At 38.3% G+C, this 20,017-nt stretch overlaps 1 protein-coding gene across 1 annotated transcript in view; it reads left to right on the plus strand.

Annotated features, from left to right (window-relative positions):
* The window catches only part of LOC125225779 (delta and Notch-like epidermal growth factor-related receptor), a 72,573-nt gene that overhangs the window by 25,033 nt on the left and 27,523 nt on the right, over positions 1–20,017 (plus strand). Inside the window, exons 4-6 of the mRNA XM_048129630.1 lie at positions 10,905–11,077; positions 13,397–13,515; positions 18,064–18,217. Of these exons, the coding sequence (XP_047985587.1) occupies positions 10,905–11,077; positions 13,397–13,515; positions 18,064–18,217 (446 nt within the window). The remainder of the gene's footprint in view (positions 1–10,904; positions 11,078–13,396; positions 13,516–18,063; positions 18,218–20,017) is intronic.

Raw genomic sequence — 20,017 nt, forward strand, 5'->3', positions numbered from 1 at the left:
TCCTTACGATGCTACTTTGTGAATACCTTCATAAGACGTTGCTCAATCAAGATACACAGGTCATTTGCGGGCACTCGTAGAAGATTCGCCATAAAAAAATAAAACTTAAGAAATTTAAAAACTCAACTTATGGTCCTATGTCGAAGGCCGAAAAAAATACTTGGGATCGGGTCCTTACGATGCCACTTTGTGAATACCTTCATAAGACGTTGCTCAATCAAGATACACAGGTCATTTGCGGGCACTCGTAGAAGATTCGCCATAAAAGCAGAAAACTTGAAAATTTTAAAAACACAACTTATGGTCCTATGTCGAAGGCCGAAAAAAATACTTGGGATCGGGTCCTTACGATGCCACTTTGTGAATACCTTCATAAGACGTTGCTCAATCAAGATACACAGGGCATTTGCGGACACTCGTAGAAGATTCGCCATAAAAAAATAAAACTTAAAAAATTTAAAAACTCAACTTATGGTCCTATGTCGAAGGCCGAAAAAAATACTTGGGATCGGGTCCTTACGATGCCACTTTGTGAATACCTTCACAAGACGTTGCTCAATCAAGATACACAGGTCATTTGCGGGCACTCGTAGAAGATTCGCCTTAAAAAAATAAAACTTAAAAAATTTAAAAACTCAACTTATGGTCCTATGTCGAAGGCCGAAAAAAATACTTGGGATCGGGTCCTTACGATGCCACTTTGTGAATACCTTCACAAGACGTCGCTCAATCAAGATACACAGGTCATTTGCGGGCACTCGTAGAAGATTCGCCATAAAAAAATAAAACTTAAAAAATTTAAAAACTCAACGTATGGTCCTATGTCGAAGGCCGAAAAAAATACTTGGGATCGGGTCCCTACGATTCCACTTTGTGAATACCTTCATAAGACGTTGCTCAATCAAGATGCACAGGTCATTTGCGGGCACTCGTAGAAGATTCGCCATAAAAAATAAAACTTAAAAAATATAAAAACTCAACTTATGATCCTATGTCGAAGGCTGAAAAAAATACTTGGGATCGGGTCCTTACGATGCCACTTTGTGAATACCTTCACAAGATGTTGCACAACAAAGATACACAGGTCATTTGCGGGCACTCGTAGAAGATTCGCCTTAAAAAAATAAAACTTAAAAAAATTAAAAACTCAACTTATGGTCCTATGTCGAAGGCCGAAAAAAATACTTGGGATCGGATCCTTACGATGCCACTTTGTGAATATTTTCACAAGACGTTGCTCAATCAAGATACTTAGGTCATTTGCGGGCACTCTTAAAAGAATCGCCATAAAAGCAGAAAACTTGAAAATTTTAAAAACACAACTTATGGTCCTATGTCGAAGGCCGAAAAAAATATTTGGGATCGGGTCCTTACGATGCCACTTTGTGAATACCTTCATAAGACGTTGCTCAATCAAGATACACAGGTCATTTGCGGGCACTCGTAGAAGATTCGCCATAAAAAAAAAAACTTAAAAAAATTTAAAAACTCAACTTATGGTCCTATGTCCAAGGCCGAAAAAAATTCTTATGATCGGGTCCTTACGATGCCACTTTGTGAATACCTTCATAAGACGTTTCTCAATAAAGTTTTATTTTTTTATGACGAATCTTCTACGAGTGCCCGCAAATGACCTGTGTATCTTGATTGAGCAACGTCTTGTGAAGGTATTCACAATGTGGCATCGTAAGGACCCGATCCCAAGTATTTTTTTCGGCCTTCGACATAGGACCATAAGTTGAGTTTTTAAAATTTTCAAGTTTTATTTTTTTATGGCGAATCTTCTACGAGTGCCCGCAAATGACCTGTGTATCTTGATTGAGCAACGTCTTGTGAAGGTATTCACAAAGTGTCATCGTAAGGACCCGATCCCAAGTATTTTTTTCGGCCTTCGACATAGGACCATAAGTTGAGTTTTTAATTTTTTTAAGTTTTATTTTTTTAAGGCGAATCTTCTACGAGTACCCGCAAATGACCTGTGTATCTTGATTGAGCAACGTCTTGTGAAGGTATTCACAAAGTGGCATCGTAAGGACCCGATCCCAAGTATTTTTTTCGGCCTTCGACATAGGACCATAAGTTGAGTTTTTAAAATTTTCAAGTTTTCTGCTTTAATGGCGAATCTTCTACGAGTGCCCGCAAATGACCTGTGTATCTTGATTGAGCAACGTCTTATGAAGGTATTCACAAAGTGGCATCGTAAGGACCCGATCCCAAGTATTTTTTTCGGACTTCGACATAGGACCATAAGTTGTGTTTTTAAAATTTTCAAGTTTTCTGCTTTTATGGCGAATCTTCTACGAGTGCCCGCAAATGAGCTGAGTATCTTGATTGAGCAACGTCTTATGAAGGTATTCACAAAGTGGCATCGTAAGGACCCGATCCCAAGTATTTTTTTCGGCCTTCGACATAGGACGATAAGTTGAGTTTTTAATTTTTTTAAGTTTTATTTTTTTAAGGCGAATCTTCTACGAGTGCCCGCAAATGACCTGTGTATCTTTGTTGAGCAACGTCTTGTGAAGGTATTCACAAAGTGGCATCGTAAGGACCCGATCCCAAGTATTTTTTTCGGCCTTCGACATAGGATCATAAGTTGAGTTTTTATATTTTTTAAGTTTTATTTTTTATGGCGAATCTTCTACGAGTGCCCGCAAATGACCTGTGTATCTTGATTGAGCAACGTCTTATGAAGGTATTCACAAAGTGGCATCGTAAGGACCCGATCCCAAGTATTTTTTTCGGCCTTCGACATAGGACCATAAGTTGAGTTTTTAATTTTTTTTAATTTTTATTTTTTTAAGGCGAATCTTCTACAAGTGCCCGCAAATGACCTGTGTATCTTGATTGAGCGACGTCTTGTGAAGGTATTCACAAAGTGGCATCGTAAGGACCCGATCCCAAGTATTTTTTCGGCCTTCGACATAGGACCATAAGTTGAGTTTTTAAAATTTTCAACTTTTCTGCTTTTATGGCGAATCTTCTACGAGTGCCCGCAAATGACATGTGTATCTTGATTAAGCAACGTCTTGTGAACGTATTCACAAAGTGGCATCGTAAGGACCCGATCCCAAGTATTTTTTCGGCCTTCGACATAGGACCATAAGTTGAGTTTTTAAAATTTTCAATTTTTCTGCTTTTATGGCGAATCTTCTACGAGTGCCCGCAAATGACCTGTGTATTATGATTGACCAACGTTTTCTGAAGGTATTCACAAAGTGGCATCGTAAGGACCCGATCCCAAGTATTTTTTTCGGCCTTCGACATAGGAACATAAGTTGAGTTTTTAATTTTTTCAAGTTTTATTTTTTTAAGGCGAATCTTCTACAAGTGCCCGCAAATGACCTGTGTATCTTGATTGAGCGACGTCTTGTAAATGTATTCACAAAGTGGCATCGTAAGGACCCGATCCCAAGTATTTTTCGGCCTTCGACATAGGACCATAAGTTGAGTTTTTAAAATTTTCAAGTTTTATTTTTTTATGGCGAATCTTCTACGAGTGCCCCCGCAAATGACCTATGTATCTTGATTGAGCAACGTCTTGTGAAGGTATTCACAAAGTGGCATCGTAAGGACCCGATCCCAAGTATTTTTTTCGGCCTTCGACATAGGATCATAAGTTGAGTTTTTATATTTTTTAAGTTTTATTTTTTATGGCGAATCTTCTACGAGTGCCCGCAAATGACCTATGTATCTTGATTGAGCAACGTCTTATGAAGGTATTCACAAAGTGGCATCGTAAGGACCCGATCCCAAGTATTTTTTTCGGCCTTCGACATAGGACCATAAGTTGAGTTTTTAATTTTTTTAAGTTTTATTTTTTTAAGGCGAATCTTCTACGAGTGCCCACAAATGACCTGAGTATCTTGATTGAGCAACGTCTTGTGAAGGTATTCACAAAGTGGCATCGTAAGGACCCGATCCCAAGTATTTTTTTCGGCCTTCGACATAGGACCATAAGTTGAGTTTTTAAAATTTTCAAGTTTTCTGCTTTAATGGCGAATCTTCTACGAGTGCCCGCAAATGACCTGAGTATCTTGATTGAGCAACGTCTTATGAAGGTATTCACAAAGTGGCATCGTAAGGACCCGATCCCAAGTATTTTTTTCGGCCTTCGACATAGGACCATAAGTTGAGTTTTTAATTTTTTTTAATTTTTATTTTTTTAAGGCGAATCTTCTACAAGTGCCCGCAAATGACCTGTGTATCTTGATTGAGCGACGTCTTGTGAAGGTATTCACAAAGTGGCATCGTAAGGACCCGATCCCAAGTATTTTTTCGGCCTTCGACATAGGACCATAAGTTGAGTTTTTAAAATTTTCAACTTTTCTGCTTTTATGGCGAATCTTCTACGAGTGCCCGCAAATGACATGTGTATCTTGATTAAGCAACGTCTTGTGAACGTATTCACAAAGTGGCATCGTAAGGACCCGATCCCAAGTATTTTTTCGGCCTTCGACATAGGACCATAAGTTGAGTTTTTAAAATTTTCAATTTTTCTGCTTTTATGGCGAATCTTCTACGAGTGCCCGCAAATGACCTGTGTATTATGATTGACCAACGTTTTCTGAAGGTATTCACAAAGTGGCATCGTAAGGACCCGATCCCAAGTATTTTTTTCGGCCTTCGACATAGGAACATAAGTTGAGTTTTTAATTTTTTCAAGTTTTATTTTTTTAAGGCGAATCTTCTACAAGTGCCCGCAAATGACCTGTGTATCTTGATTGAGCGACGTCTTGTAAATGTATTCACAAAGTGGCATCGTAAGGACCCGATCCCAAGTATTTTTTCGGCCTTCGACATAGGACCATAAGTTGAGTTTTTAAAATTTTCAAGTTTTATTTTTTTATGGCGAATCTTCTACGAGTGCCCCCGCAAATGACCTATGTATCTTGATTGAGCAACGTCTTGTGAAGGTATTCACAAAGTGGCATCGTAAGGACCCGATCCCAAGTATTTTTTTCGGCCTTCGACATAGGATCATAAGTTGAGTTTTTATATTTTTTAAGTTTTATTTTTTATGGCGAATCTTCTACGAGTGCCCGCAAATGACCTATGTATCTTGATTGAGCAACGTCTTATGAAGGTATTCACAAAGTGGCATCGTAAGGACCCGATCCCAAGTATTTTTTTCGGCCTTCGACATAGGACCATAAGTTGAGTTTTTAATTTTTTTAAGTTTTATTTTTTTAAGGCGAATCTTCTACGAGTGCCCGCAAATGACCTGTGTATCTTTGTTGAGCAACGTCTTGTGAAGGTATTCACAAAGTGGCATCGTAAGGACCCGATCCCAAGTATTTTTTTCTGCCTTCGACATAGGACCATAAGTTGAGTTTTTAAAATTTTCAAGTTTTATTTTTTTATGGCGAATCTTCTACGAGTGCCCGCAAATGACCTGTGTATCTTGATTGAGCAACGTCTTATGAAGGTGCTCACAAAGTGGCATCGTAAGGACCCGATCCCAAGTATTTTTTTCGGCCTTCGACATAGGACCATAAGTTGTGTTTTTAAAATTTTCAAGTTTTCTGCTTTTATGGCGAATCTTCTACGAGTGCCCGCAAATGACCTGTGTATCTTGATTGAGCAACGTCTTATGAAGGTATTCACAAAGTGGCATTGTAAGGACCCGATCCCAAGTATTTTTTTCGGCCTTCGACATAGGACCATAAGTTGAGTTTTTAAATTTCTTAAGTTTTATTTTTTTATGGCGAATCTTCTACGAGTGCCCGCAAATGACCTGTGTATCTTGATTGAGCAACGTCTTATGAAGGTATTCACAATGTGGCATCGTAAGGACCCGATCCCAAGTATTTTTTTCGGCCTTCGACATAGGACCATAAGTTGAGTTTTTAAATTTCTTAAGTTTTATTTTTTTATGGCGAATCTTCTACGAGTGCCCGCAAATGACCTGTGTATCTTGATTGAGCAACGTCTTATGAAGGTATTCACAAAGTGGCATCGTAAGGACCCGATCCCAAGTATTTTTTTCGGCCTTCGACATAGGACCATAAGTTGTGTTTTTAAAATTTTCAAGTTTTCTGCTTTTATGGCGAATCTTCTTCGAGTGCCCGCAAATGACCTGTGTATTATGATTGACCAACGTTTTCTGAAGGTATTCACAAAGTGGCATCGTAAGGACCCGATCCCAAGTATTTTTTTCGGCCTTCGACATAGGACTATAAGTTGAGTTTTTAAAATTGTCAAGTTTTATTTTTTTATGGCGAATCTTCTACGAGTGCCCGCAAATGACCTGTGTATCTTGATTGAGCAACGTCTTGTGAAGGTATTCACAAAGTGGCATCGTAAGGACCCGATCCCAAGTATTTTTTTCGGCCTTCGACATAGGACCATAAGTTGAGTTTTTAAATTTTTTAAGTTTTATTTTTTTATGGCGAATCTTCTACGAGTGTCCGCAAATGACCTGTGTATCTTGATTGAGCAACGTCTTATGAAGGTATTCACAAAGTGGCATCGTAAGGACCCGATCCCAAGTATTTTTTCGGCCTTCGACATAGGACCATAAGTTGAGTTTTTAAAATTTTCAATTTTTCTGCTTTTATGGCAAATCTTCTACGAGTGCCCGCAAATGACCTGTGTATTATGATTGACCAACGTTTTCTGAAGGTATTCACAAAGTGGCATCGTAAGGACCCGATCCCAAGTATTTTTTCTGCCTTCGACATAGGACCATAAGTTGAGTTTTTAAAATTTTCAAGTTTTATTTTTTTATGGCGAATCTTCTACGAGTGCCCGCAAATGACCTGTGTATCTTGATTGAGCAACGTCTTGTGAAGGTATTCACAAAGTGGCATCGTAAGGACCCGATCCCAAGTATTTTTTTCGGCCTTCGACATAGGACCATAAGTTGAGTTTTTAATTTTTTTAAGTTTTATTTTTTTTAGGCGAATCTTCTACGAGTGCCCGCAAATGACCTGTGTATCTTTGTTGAGCAACGTCTTGTGAAGGTATTCACAAAGTGGCATCGTAAGGACCCGATCCCAAGTATTTTTTTCGGCCTTCGACATAGGATCATAAGTTGAGTTTTTATATTTTTTAAGTTTTATTTTTTATGGCGAATCTTCTACGAGTGCCCGCAAATGACCTGTGTATCTTGATTGAGCAACGTCTTATGAAGGTGCTCACAAAGTGGCATCGTAAGGACCCGATCCCAAGTATTTTTTTCGGCCTTCGACATAGGACCATAAGTTGAGTTTTTAATTTTTTTAAGTTTTATTTTTTTAAGGCGAATCTTCTACGAGTGCCCGCAAATGACCTGTGTATCTTGATTGAGCAACGTCTTATGAAGGTATTCACAAAGTGGCATCGTAAGGACCCGATCCCAAGTATTTTTTTCGGCCTTCGACATAGGACCATAAGTTGTGTTTTTAAAATTTTCAAGTTTTCTGCTTTTATGGCGAATCTTCTTCGAGTGCCCGCAAATGACCTGTGTATTATGATTGACCAACGTTTTCTGAAGGTATTCACAAAGTGGCATCGTAAGGACCCGATCCCAAGTATTTTTTTCGGCCTTCGACATAGGACTATAAGTTGAGTTTTTAAAATTGTCAAGTTTTATTTTTTTATGGCGAATCTTCTACGAGTGCCCGCAAATGACCTGTGTATCTTGATTGAGCAACGTCTTGTGAAGGTATTCACAAAGTGGCATCGTAAGGACCCGATCCCAAGTATTTTTTTCGGCCTTCGACATAGGACCATAAGTTGAGTTTTTAAATTTTTTAAGTTTTATTTTTTTATGGCGAATCTTCTACGAGTGTCCGCAAATGACCTGTGTATCTTGATTGAGCAACGTCTTATGAAGGTATTCACAAAGTGGCATCGTAAGGACCCGATCCCAAGTATTTTTTCGGCCTTCGACATAGGACCATAAGTTGAGTTTTTAAAATTTTCAATTTTTCTGCTTTTATGGCAAATCTTCTACGAGTGCCCGCAAATGACCTGTGTATTATGATTGACCAACGTTTTCTGAAGGTATTCACAAAGTGGCATCGTAAGGACCCGATCCCAAGTATTTTTTTCTGCCTTCGACATAGGACCATAAGTTGAGTTTTTAAAATTTTCAAGTTTTATTTTTTTATGGCGAATCTTCTACGAGTGCCCGCAAATGACCTGTGTATCTTGATTGAGCAACGTCTTGTGAAGGTATTCACAAAGTGGCATCGTAAGGACCCGATCCCAAGTATTTTTTTCGGCCTTCGACATAGGACCATAAGTTGAGTTTTTAATTTTTTTAAGTTTTATTTTTTTTAGGCGAATCTTCTACGAGTGCCCGCAAATGACCTGTGTATCTTTGTTGAGCAACGTCTTGTGAAGGTATTCACAAAGTGGCATCGTAAGGACCCGATCCCAAGTATTTTTTTCGGCCTTCGACATAGGATCATAAGTTGAGTTTTTATATTTTTTAAGTTTTATTTTTTATGGCGAATCTTCTACGAGTGCCCGCAAATGACCTGTGTATCTTGATTGAGCAACGTCTTATGAAGGTGCTCACAAAGTGGCATCGTAAGGACCCGATCCCAAGTATTTTTTTCGGCCTTCGACATAGGACCATAAGTTGAGTTTTTAATTTTTTTAAGTTTTATTTTTTTAAGGCGAATCTTCTACGAGTGCCCGCAAATGACCTGTGTATCTTGATTGAGCAACGTCTTGTGAAGGTATTCACAAAGTGGCATCGTAAGGACCCGATCCCAAGTATTTTTTTCGGCCTTCGACATAGGACCATAAGTTGAGTTTTTAAAATTTTCAAGTTTTCTGCTTTAATGGCGAATCTTCTACGAGTGCCCGCAAATGACCTGTGTATCTTGATTGAGCAACGTCTTATGAAGGTATTCACAAAGTGGCATCGTAAGGACCCGATCCCAAGTATTTTTTTCGGCCTTCGACATAGGACCATAAGTTGTGTTTTTAAAATTTTCAAGTTTTCTGCTTTTATGGCGAATCTTCTACGAGTGCCCGCAAATGACCTGTGTATTATGATTGACCAACGTTTTCTGAAGGTATTCACAAAGTGGCATCGTAAGGACCCGATCCCAAGTATTTTTTTCGGCCTTCGATATAGGACCATAAGTTGAGTTTTTAAAATTTTCAAGTTTTTTTTTCGGCAAATCTGTTTCGAGTGCCCGCAAATGGCCTAACTGTCTGCAATCAGCAAGGTCTTATGAAGGTATGCACAAAGTGCCATCGTTAGGACCCGATTCTATGCAATTTTTTCGGCCGTCGACGTCGGACCATATGTTGAGTTTTTAATATTTTCAAGTTTTATTTTTTTTCGGCGAATCGGTTTCAAGTAACCGCAAATGGCTTAACTCTCTGCAATCAGCAAGGTCTTATGAAGGTATGCACAAAGTGGCATCGTTAGGACCAGATTCCAAGCAATTTTTTCGCCTTGGAAGTAGGACCATAAGTTGAGTTTTTCAAATTTTCAAGTTTTATTTTTTTTTCGGCAAATCTGTTTCGAGTGCCCGCAAATGGCTTAACTGTCTGCAATCAGCAAGGTCTTATGAAGGTATCCACAAAGTGGCATCGTTAAGACCCGATTCTAAGCAATTTTTTTGGCCTTCGACGTCGGACGGGTCGGACCACAAGTTGAGTTTTTAATATTTTCAAGTTTTATTTTTTGTCGGCGAATCTGTTTCGAGTGCCCGCAAATGCTTAACTATCTGCAATCAGCAAGCCTTCGACGTAGGACCATAAGTTGAGTTTTAAAAATTTTCAATTTTTTTTTCGGCGTGTCTGTTTCGAGTGCCCGCAAAAGGCTTAACTATCTGCAACCAGCAAGGTCTTCTGAAGGTATCCACAAAGTGGCATCGTTAGGACACTTAGGACCCGATTGTGTTATGAAGGTATGCACAAAATAGCATCATAATGACCCGATTCCGTGTATATTTTCGGCCTTCGATGCAGGAGCGTAAGTTGAATTTTTCAAATTTTCATTATTTTTTTTGGAAAATCTTATGAGGTCCTAACGATTCTAATATGTGAACAAACGTCAACTTATGAATATATGTCGATTGAGATCAAAAAAACTTGCAATAAGTGGTTTGGGGTGGCTAGCGTGAAGACAGCCACCCCACTTTGAAAAAAAAAATAAAAAAATAAGGAATAGGGTCCTAACGATTTTAATATGTGAACAAACGTCAACTAATGAATATCTATCGATAGAGATCAAAAAAACTTGCAAAAAGTGGTTTGGGGTGGCTAGCGTGAAGACAGCCACCCCACTTTGAAAAAAAATAAAAAAATAAGTAATAGGGTCCTAACGATTTTAATATGTGAACAAACGTTAACTAATGAATATCTATCGATAGGGATCAAAAAAACTTGCAAAAACCTGAAAACCAAAAATAAGTTTTTTGTTTATAGCGTAACTTTTTTATTTGACACTTTTTTGATATGTGTATAAGAGTGGATTTGAATAATTCATGTAATCAACCATACATTGTCTCTCTCTCTGTAAGCAATACATCAAAACTGTCCCTAGCGTAAACTTACTTAGATAGTTCTACCCACTTAGATTATGTAAGGGAGTCCCCTCTGCCAACAAACTGTCCTGCAGTTTGGCAGAAGATTTAATGTTGTTAAAAAAGGGTTTATTTTGAGAATAAACGATTTTTTTTGTTGATTTTCGAGGCAATCAAACCATATTTCAAGGTGGTGTAAAGTTACCCATGGGGGAGCAGAGTAGCCCCGTTTTACGATATTCTAATTATCGACTTGAAATAGTCGTCGCATACATATATTATTTGGCATATGAAAGGTAAAATTGCATTCTGCTGCTAAACAATGGAACTACCTTTAGTGGTAACCACCTTTAGTGGTATTGAGTAGGCTTACTATCCAGCTTCTATTATTGTATCTCCCTTTTTTATCCCCTATGTTGCACTGTGCAGGGTCCACCGCACGCTGCCATCGCCGGCCGTGTACCAGGTGACGCGGCAGGGGCACGTGCACTGCGACGTGTCCGAGGGCATGCTGCTCGACATCACGCCACTCGACGAGGGCGGCGCCAAGCTCATCACGCTCTACGACAAGGATCTCACCGAGGGCGTCAACTTGCTCATAGGTACGTTTGCATTCTCGGACGCGCACTGAAACATACGGGACATACTTGTATTGATCTAAAATTCCCCTAGTCATATGGAGAATGCACCGGTTTATGATTTAGAATTTCTACAATACGTACCTGTGTATACAACGTGTTTCCGGTATCACTCAAAACCTCAGACACCCCAACAGATTTTTATTTTTTTAAACTCATCTAGAGTATTCATCTGTTAATCTGATGGTTACTTTTTTTTAAATTGAATTTTTAGATTTCTGTACAGCTCTACTTGACTTTTAGCTCTACACTCAATTAAATAATTGCTAACTACCATCATAAACCATAAAACTATTTATTTGTGTACGTTACTGGAACGACATAAGGTTTACAAATAGACAGCTAAGTAAGATGTCATTGTAAAACACTTTAAAGCTTTGTCACAGTAAACTTCAAATTGGACAGGTAATCGCAGTAAGAAAATTTAAACCTAATAATTTAATTAGAATGACAAGGTTGTAATTAGGTACGAGTTCAATTTGTTATGACTTATGATAAACATTAAGATTAAACTGACAAACAACGTCAAACTCGTAGCGGAAAAAATAAGCGTCCAAGGAACCATCCAGTATTAATACCCCTAAATACTGAAAAAGGTATACAACCTCTAGCAATGCGATATACACAATGTTGTATTACGAATACAATAGAGTAGTCACGTAAAAAATAACTAATCATACTAATTCAAATAAAAATATTACCCCCATCAAGATATAGCTCAATCGATACTACTCTCGATTCTGAACAAACGGTTTTCAGGTTTTAAGTGTTAAGTGAAACACGGTGTATTACCTGTTCGTGTTATACTTTTATTTTATTGCTTGCTTTCCGCAAGTTTTATGACTTTTGTATACCCCATAAACACGGCAGCGGCAGTTACCTCAGTGTGTTAGAGTCGAGTTTCAAGATTTATGTCCATGTCATTTTTAGCTCAAAGTCGAATGAGTTCAAAATGAGCAGCGCGCACGGAATATACTTTATTTTATAGTACAAACAAAAGCCCCCAAAAGAAACAAGAACAGTAAAACGAAACAATAAAGTGCCCAGGGAAAAGGAAGTTTCACCCGTTAGCAATTGATAACTCGATTTGGTAACAAAAGTTGGATCTTTCTAAATAAAAAAATAAGTTTCCGGTAACACATACCTAAGCTGCCTTGAGCGTGAAGTAATAATATACCGTTGTCCTGACTATCTACTCTACGTCAACGGCTATAAACAACTAGCCCAACAGTGAAAACTGAAGACTTGAGTGGTTGGGAGTTTCAGCCCTTGCGAGTCCGGGCACGTATACGTGGACGTCATTAGTTAAGGCGCTTAGCCAACTCAAATCGGCTATTTCGGTTTATTCCTGAAGTGATACCCACGGATACGTGGCATGACAAAATAAGCAGGCTCTTTGTTATCGGCACCACACCTGACAATATTACGGAATTGAAGCACTTCTATCTCTTTTGTTATATCACTTTTAAAATTTCTTTGTTGTATAAACTTTATCCTTTGAAACAGCGCAGCTCCTGTTTTCGAATAAGGCACTTTAACTATGACGTAACTTGAAGCTTGCGGAAAGTTAGTAGCGCAGCGCTAGCCGTTTTGTGCTGTAGCAAATTGTTATCGCTACGGTATAACGCAAGTTTAGTGAGGGCTGCATTTTCGTTGAGTACATTCCTTTTATGGTTTAATAACTAGCAACTCTTACACAATCAACTATTATTTCGTAGTCCTTTTATTCTATAAACTCCTTAGTTGTGTAGGTAATATACCATGAAAATGCACGCTTTTCACAACAAGGGGAGTAAATACTTGTGTGGCGGGCGGAAACGAGGCACCAAAGGGAAAACGATGACGCTTTTATGAGTCGGGAACAATAGGTATGCGAGGAATCCCGCCGCATGCATGCGACGCGCCGTGCATCGCTGACACAGTTAATGTTGCCGTCTGGGACACACTTGTACCCTCTGCCGCCTAATCTCGTATTAGCGCCCGCCTGAATGTTATAAAAGTTTTTAGTTAAAAGCAGAATTTTCTTGTAAATATATTTTGAAAGATTGTGTGTATAACACAATCTTTCAAAATATTACAAATGTGCAAATATCTTGAGTATAACTTTAAGTGAGTTTTTTTTTTCACATTCAACGAGCGCTCACTACGAAATAAAGAACGCTCCACTAGACTGAAGAGCCGCAAAGCCGCGCTCCCGAGCGGTCGGTCCTCCATCCTCCAGCCAGCGATATAAGTTACTTTAAGGAGGCGCCGTGTGGCTGCAATAAACATTTATGCTTACAGTTGTTTCCGAGAACTGGGGGTCACAGTGCGTCCGCCTCAAAGTTACTGTCAAGTCGGATAACTGCGGAGAGTCACAGGACTGTTCCGGCAAAGGCGTGTGCTACACTAACGTATCTATGGTAAGTTCATTAAACTGTATTCTAGTTGGCTGCTTCGTACCGCGGAATATAGTGCTTGGGAATTTAGTTTCGTTCAGGAAGTAATTATTATGTAACCTATATGTATTACATCTTTAGTTACTATTAGAGAAGATGTTTTTATACATATATAACTCTTTAATCAAACTAATACCTTGAGTGTCAGAAAAGGTGAATTGGCACTTAACATTTTAATACTGTTCTGAAATAGAACGTAATATAACATGACGACATACATTATAAAGTGAAAGAATTAACCTAAAGGAATTTTCAGTCCTCCTCGTTTGAATACTTATTCTGAGCTGAAATTAAAAATTGGCTTACATAAGATATTTTTCACAAAGTTGTTGAATGCCTCTGAAGAAAAATACTGAAACGTGAGAAAATTTTGCCACTTTATAACATTCTGGCTGCTATTTTAACTATAAAACTCCCGTGAGACTCATACATATTTAAAAATATTTTATAGGTTCTCGAAATTGAACCGAAACATGTCGAACGCTATATCGACTTAATACGTGAGTAACCCGCTTAAAATATTTTTAAATATTCTGGCTGCTGTTACTTTCGTTCTACATAACATAATAAGCCATTTCGATCCTCCTATACACATATGTACGTAACGGGCACGATTAATACTATACCAATAACATTGTAGTTTCTTGGAAGACCTGTGTGCGTAGTCGAATGCACAAACGCTCACGAAACGCTCGCGATAATATCTCTTTCGTAGCTATGTATCTCTATCGCTCTTGCGTATTGGCGCGACAGAGCCAAACTACCTTTCTGCGGCGTTTCGATTTCGTTTCGCGTCGCAGCAATGCCATTCGGCTACGGGGCCTGATTCCTAAGCGCCCGTATTTTAAACGTAATATACAAGTTTATGATGCAATTCCGAATTTAAAATAAATATATCCGCGCATTTAAAGATTGCGCACGAACTATATTACCTTGTCATCGGGGTGGAATGCAATGCAATTTAAGACTTTCTAACAAATACATAGATCATATATTAAGTATAGTACCTATTCTAATTTCAAGTTATATATAAGGTTGTTATATGTTCTGCACTATAGACCGGATGTATGGATAAAAACAACAGTATCTATCATAGAAACCCACTATATTTTTTCATATGAACTATAGTCAACATTTACTTAATTATTTTTCGAGACAGTAATGACAGCTACACTTTTATGTACCTACTCTGTAATGCCCCTATTTCGTACTAAATATGTACCTGAATGATTGACATGAATTTAGTACAAAATTATCTATCTACATGGATGCTCATACATATAAACGAGAGGTCATGAGTATTTAATTATGCGACCATTGCATAATGAGGAGTGTTAGCACGCTACATGACATGAGTACCTACCTTTACCCATCTACCTTGTTATTTGCATACCAAACTAACGTTTGACGTAACGCTTAATGGCTTCCTTGTTCATTCTGTCTATATAGCGGTAATAGCTAAGAAGCCTGTTTACATATATCTTGGGTTCGAGTCCCGTTAATTCCGGTATTATTTATTTTGATTGTAGGTACTACTTAATAGGTGTCAGATAAATTTGTGCATTATTCAGGGGAGAAAAATCGATGTAGGGGATAGCGCGTATTTTTGAGTTATTGAGTAAACTCAAAAATGCTTGATCCGAGTAAAGTTTACTCAATATACGCAGGGAAGAATACATAGATTGATATTGAACTAGGTAAACTACACACACACTTTAATACTTTTAACCTTTTTTAACGAATTATAACAAATCTCATTAATTTTAAAAATCGTAATATACTTATTCTCGCGCGATAGACGATAAACTTAACTTCTTATTTATTTAATATCAAAATGGCGCACTCTTCGATCGCAGATAGATAAGTGTAGTTACATGTAGATAGAAGTTCCGATTCCGACCGCTACGTTCGTAAGTCCGTGACCGCTGAAAGTCGGAAAAGTCTGAACTAATGCTAACTACGCGTCCGACCCCGGCATCTGTGACTGCTCGTTAGTGGTAATAGAAGTCCGGACCGTTATTAATGCGCTAGTCAGCAGAATTGGAATGTTCATTCAAACTATATATAATCATATGCATCGAAGAGCGGCACAATTAAGACTTGAAACTTATTAAAAACTACGTTTACAACCAATTTTCAAGACTCAAATGATCTTATAAGAGCTTCGCAAACAGTTTTGTGAAAACATATCTGTTTCCTTAGTGCTTAGGCATATCACTACAGATAAAAGCTTTCTGGCATATAGGTACGCCGGTCAAAGAGGGCCTTAAATCGTAAAGCTTTATGCGCGCTTCGTGACGGTTTTCCCCTGGAATTTGAATAAGAAAAGGGCTGACGCGATGTGTATTTCACGATCATATCTAAAAAGTGTGGGAATTGATTTGATATGTTTGTTTCCTGCTTTAAGAAAGCATGATGCTGGCTTGCTGGCACATGTTAAATAGGTACCTACTCGAAAATAAATTTCCTCCGAGTGGACACACGTATTGGTGTAGCGTAAAATAGTCGAAATTGTCGACAATTTATCGTGATTAGCCCAAATATTTTAATTGAAGTACATAGTGTTATAAACCTTATAATATTGAAGTAACAGCTCTGAAAATAAAACTTAAAATTAAGTTGACCTAGAAGTTGTCCAATTGAAATGTTTAGTTGTACCCATAGAGTGGTACGATATGTGTAGTATTGTGTAGTCGGGCGAGAAAAGCTTTCATGCGTCTGACCTCAACCCGCGTGAAGCGTCGTTAGTGGCGATATAAGGCTACAGCGTTATTGATGTGCTTGTAGCAGTGCTTGGACACTCTCCCGATCGGGCATTGCCGGAAACGTTCGGCTTATATTGCTACGTACGAGTAGTAATTATTAGAGTTGGTATACCGTATTCCAGTTTAGATTTGTGATTTGTAGCAACCCTAAATATTTATAAAAAGAAACCAGAACATTGCAAATCCGCAAATAGATGACGTACAAGTCAATCAGTGCTAACCCGTTATACTTACTTATATATTTTTTAACATGCAATTAATTTTCCCACCCTCCCATCGCAAAAATAAAAATAAATATAACAAACCATCACCAAAAACACAAAACTCGACACGTTTTTCGCCTCTCTACGAGGCATCCTCAGCACGGGAAGCATGGTCGCGCGATAGACGATAAAATAGCAGGCCGTCCCTATCGCACTATTTGTAAGTGTCGTCTATCGCGCGACCATGCTTCCCGTGCAGGAGATGTTGACGGTCCAACGTCCCGCAACTGACACAGTTTTGTCAAATCAAGAGTGAACAGGCATCTTCTTGGCGAGCGCACTCCATCGTAGGCCACGTCTTTGCCTTCGGCTAGTCTGTGGCCAAGAGTAAAAGCCCATTTATAATATAAAAAAAAGGATTAGCAAAGGAATATTCTACTTTTTTGATTAACATGGATTTCCACAAAGCAAAGACATATATAACTCCGTATCTTAGACAGATAAAGTCTTATATTGACCGGGATATAGACCGTGATTACCTTTTTGATTTTTGTCGAGCTCCCGATATTTCGACGCAGTTGCATGCATCATGATCACGGAAAACTGACGAAGGCGGGTGGATGTTAAAGTTGCATAGACAGCGCGCGATCTACCCTCCTTCGCGCGCGTCAGCTGCGTTCACTTTCAGCGTTACCACTGGTCGCATTCACACTCGATGATCTGTCCAAACACACTACACTCACAGTGTTACGTTTGTTCAATTCTGACTTCACAGGTTTTTTACACAAACAAATCACTGGATTCCATACATTAGATAGTTTGAAGCCATCCTCACGATTGAAATTTTTATATTTGTGAATCTCAATGGCTTCTCTTACCAATCTCGGTATGTAGTGGCGTTCCGTCGAAATTACCTTAGGACTATGCAACTCGATCCAATGATTTGCACCCGACTTAATGAGATGTTGAGCAATAGCAGACTTCCGAGTATCGTTCTTTTTGTCTGCAGCAATGTGTTGTTAGATAAAGTCTAAGAAAAAAAACGTACCTCCGGGTGGCTAGCCGAATGGCACAATCGCTCACGAAACGCTCACGAAACGAAGCGCTAGTAGATATCTATCTCTACAGTACCATACAGAAAAAGGTACGGTGGCCTAGATGGCATTACACCTTTGGGGTACGCTCAGCTAGATGGCGCTAATATTAAATTTTGACATTTTGATACATTATCAAGCTAAGAATATGGGCCAAATTGTCAAAACTGAGGTTCAAAAGTTCTAAGCCTGTGTCAAGAGATGGCAGTCTATGCACTGTGGTTACACATTTTACTTTGACAGTAACTCTCTATAATACTCGATCCTCTTTGCCGCAAAGTAACGCCTGATTCCATCGGTTACAGCCCTAAATAGTCAAAAGTGATAATCTGATAATGCATTATAAAGGGACAACTGTATTCGACCCTGAACTGCAAGCTTCGGTTTTGCAAGAAGTATCCTGTCTCACCTGTCTGTGCGTAAGTACTATTATAAATGATGTGCTTGTAGGAAGGCTACGAGTGCCAGTGCTGCCCCGGCCAGCTGGGCCCGCACTGCGAGGAGCGAGACGTCTGCAATCCATCACCGTGCCTGAATAATGGCATATGTGTCGACCTCACGCAGCCTCTCAACGGGGCCAACTACCACTGCCTTTGTCCCTACGGTAAGGAATGTGACAAATTGTGATAATACCTGTCTCGTTAGTGCGTGAGATTTAACTTAATATCTAGATTATACTAGCTGTAGAATAGTTTAGCCGTAATAGCCTTTACTTACGTACAATGTTGAAAAGTAATAGAGAAGAGAGAGGCAGGCAATGCGCTACGATGCAGACGAGGGGCATCTCGGCCAGTCCCACTAATGTTTTGTTTCATTGTACTTTATATACTTAGTCAGGATTAGGTATAAAATTCATTGGTTTTACAGAAGCATATTACTTATATCAAAGTACGTTAAATATTTGATTAATTTTGATGACCTTTAGCTGGCACTCGACATGAAAAAAAAACTGGAAATAAATGGCTTTATACGCCTTAGCAATCATATACAGATGTTGCGTGAACCCACGACGTCATAGCATGAAACTGAAAATGTCTAACATACCGAAGCCGTGTTTTCTTCATGAATTATTGCCTGGATTTTACCATTTTCCTCGAGCCATTTATTTTTCGGACAACTTCATTCTAATTTATGTCGGAGGTAACAGTTTATGTTTTATGTTTAGACCCAGAATAAAGAATCCTAGTTGAAATAATTTATTCCTTTCATATTCAGTGGTGCGTTGGCGAAAATTTATTCGTTGTATTAAATTCGGCGTAGGATTTTTTTTGCTACGCAGTCAATTAAGCATCGTTGGGACGCAATCTGCTGCCCTGAATACGGAGCGTGTTATTACGGAATCATTCAGCCAATGGGATTGAATAAGTTATTTGGATAAAATATTCATATTCGCTAGTTGAATATTGTTGTTCCTGATATGGACTTCGCCTATATTTTCGTGGCTAGAATGAATGAGTAAAGTTTGTCAAGAGCTTAAGCTAGTAAGTTTGTATTGTAAGTACGGTTGCGCGCTCTTAATATACTTTTTCCGTACGATGCGGACCATGTCCCGCATATATCTTGTTTACACGACGCTTTTACTCAACTAGGCAGCTGGAAGGAAGATTTATTTGGAGTAGTATAGCGGATTTGTGCCAGAAATGTATATAAATTTAGTAGTTTCATAAGAACTTTGTGAGTTTAATATCCTATATTTACTTCCCGAAAAAAATATTAAACAAAGAGGCTAACAGGTAGATTCGAAAATAAACAAAAATCGAAATGATATTAGAGTGATAGGCCCTACCTATTACGAACGCCTACCCGCCGAATTAAGAACTGAAATCTCTGACGAAGCATTTGAACTTCAACTGAGGAACTTTTTATTGAAAAATCCATTATATTCGGTAGATGAATATATGGAATTAAAATTGTAATAATTTACTTGACATTTTGAACTATTATTATTACCAATTGCTCATAATTTCATTTTAATATGACGATCATTATGAGATACCTAACTATTAGACTTTTAATTTGACTTGTGCTTTATTATTTATTTAGTTTTTAATGACGGTGGTTTTGAAAACCACATTTACAAATTGTTAATTTAATAATTTCTATTGTTTTTGAGTATTATTGACGTTATATTATTCGAGTATCTTTGCATGCCAAATTATTATAATTGACGATCATAATGTAAATTCATATAGGTTAACGTAGAATAATTTATACTGTAATTTACCATTATGAAATAAATAAACTAAACTAACTAAACTAAACTAATGAGATCATGTAGTTAACTTATATCTCACTCGCGCTAACGCTAGCGAAGAGCACAATGCACATGCCATGCCATGAAGCTGGATCATACAGAAATCATTTTGATGTAGGTGTTCGTAAGAGTTGGCCTGTATAGATATAG

This window comes from Leguminivora glycinivorella, chromosome 4 (assembly GCF_023078275.1).
Source record: "Leguminivora glycinivorella isolate SPB_JAAS2020 chromosome 4, LegGlyc_1.1, whole genome shotgun sequence".
Classification (NCBI taxonomy): Eukaryota; Metazoa; Arthropoda; class Insecta; order Lepidoptera; family Tortricidae; genus Leguminivora; species Leguminivora glycinivorella.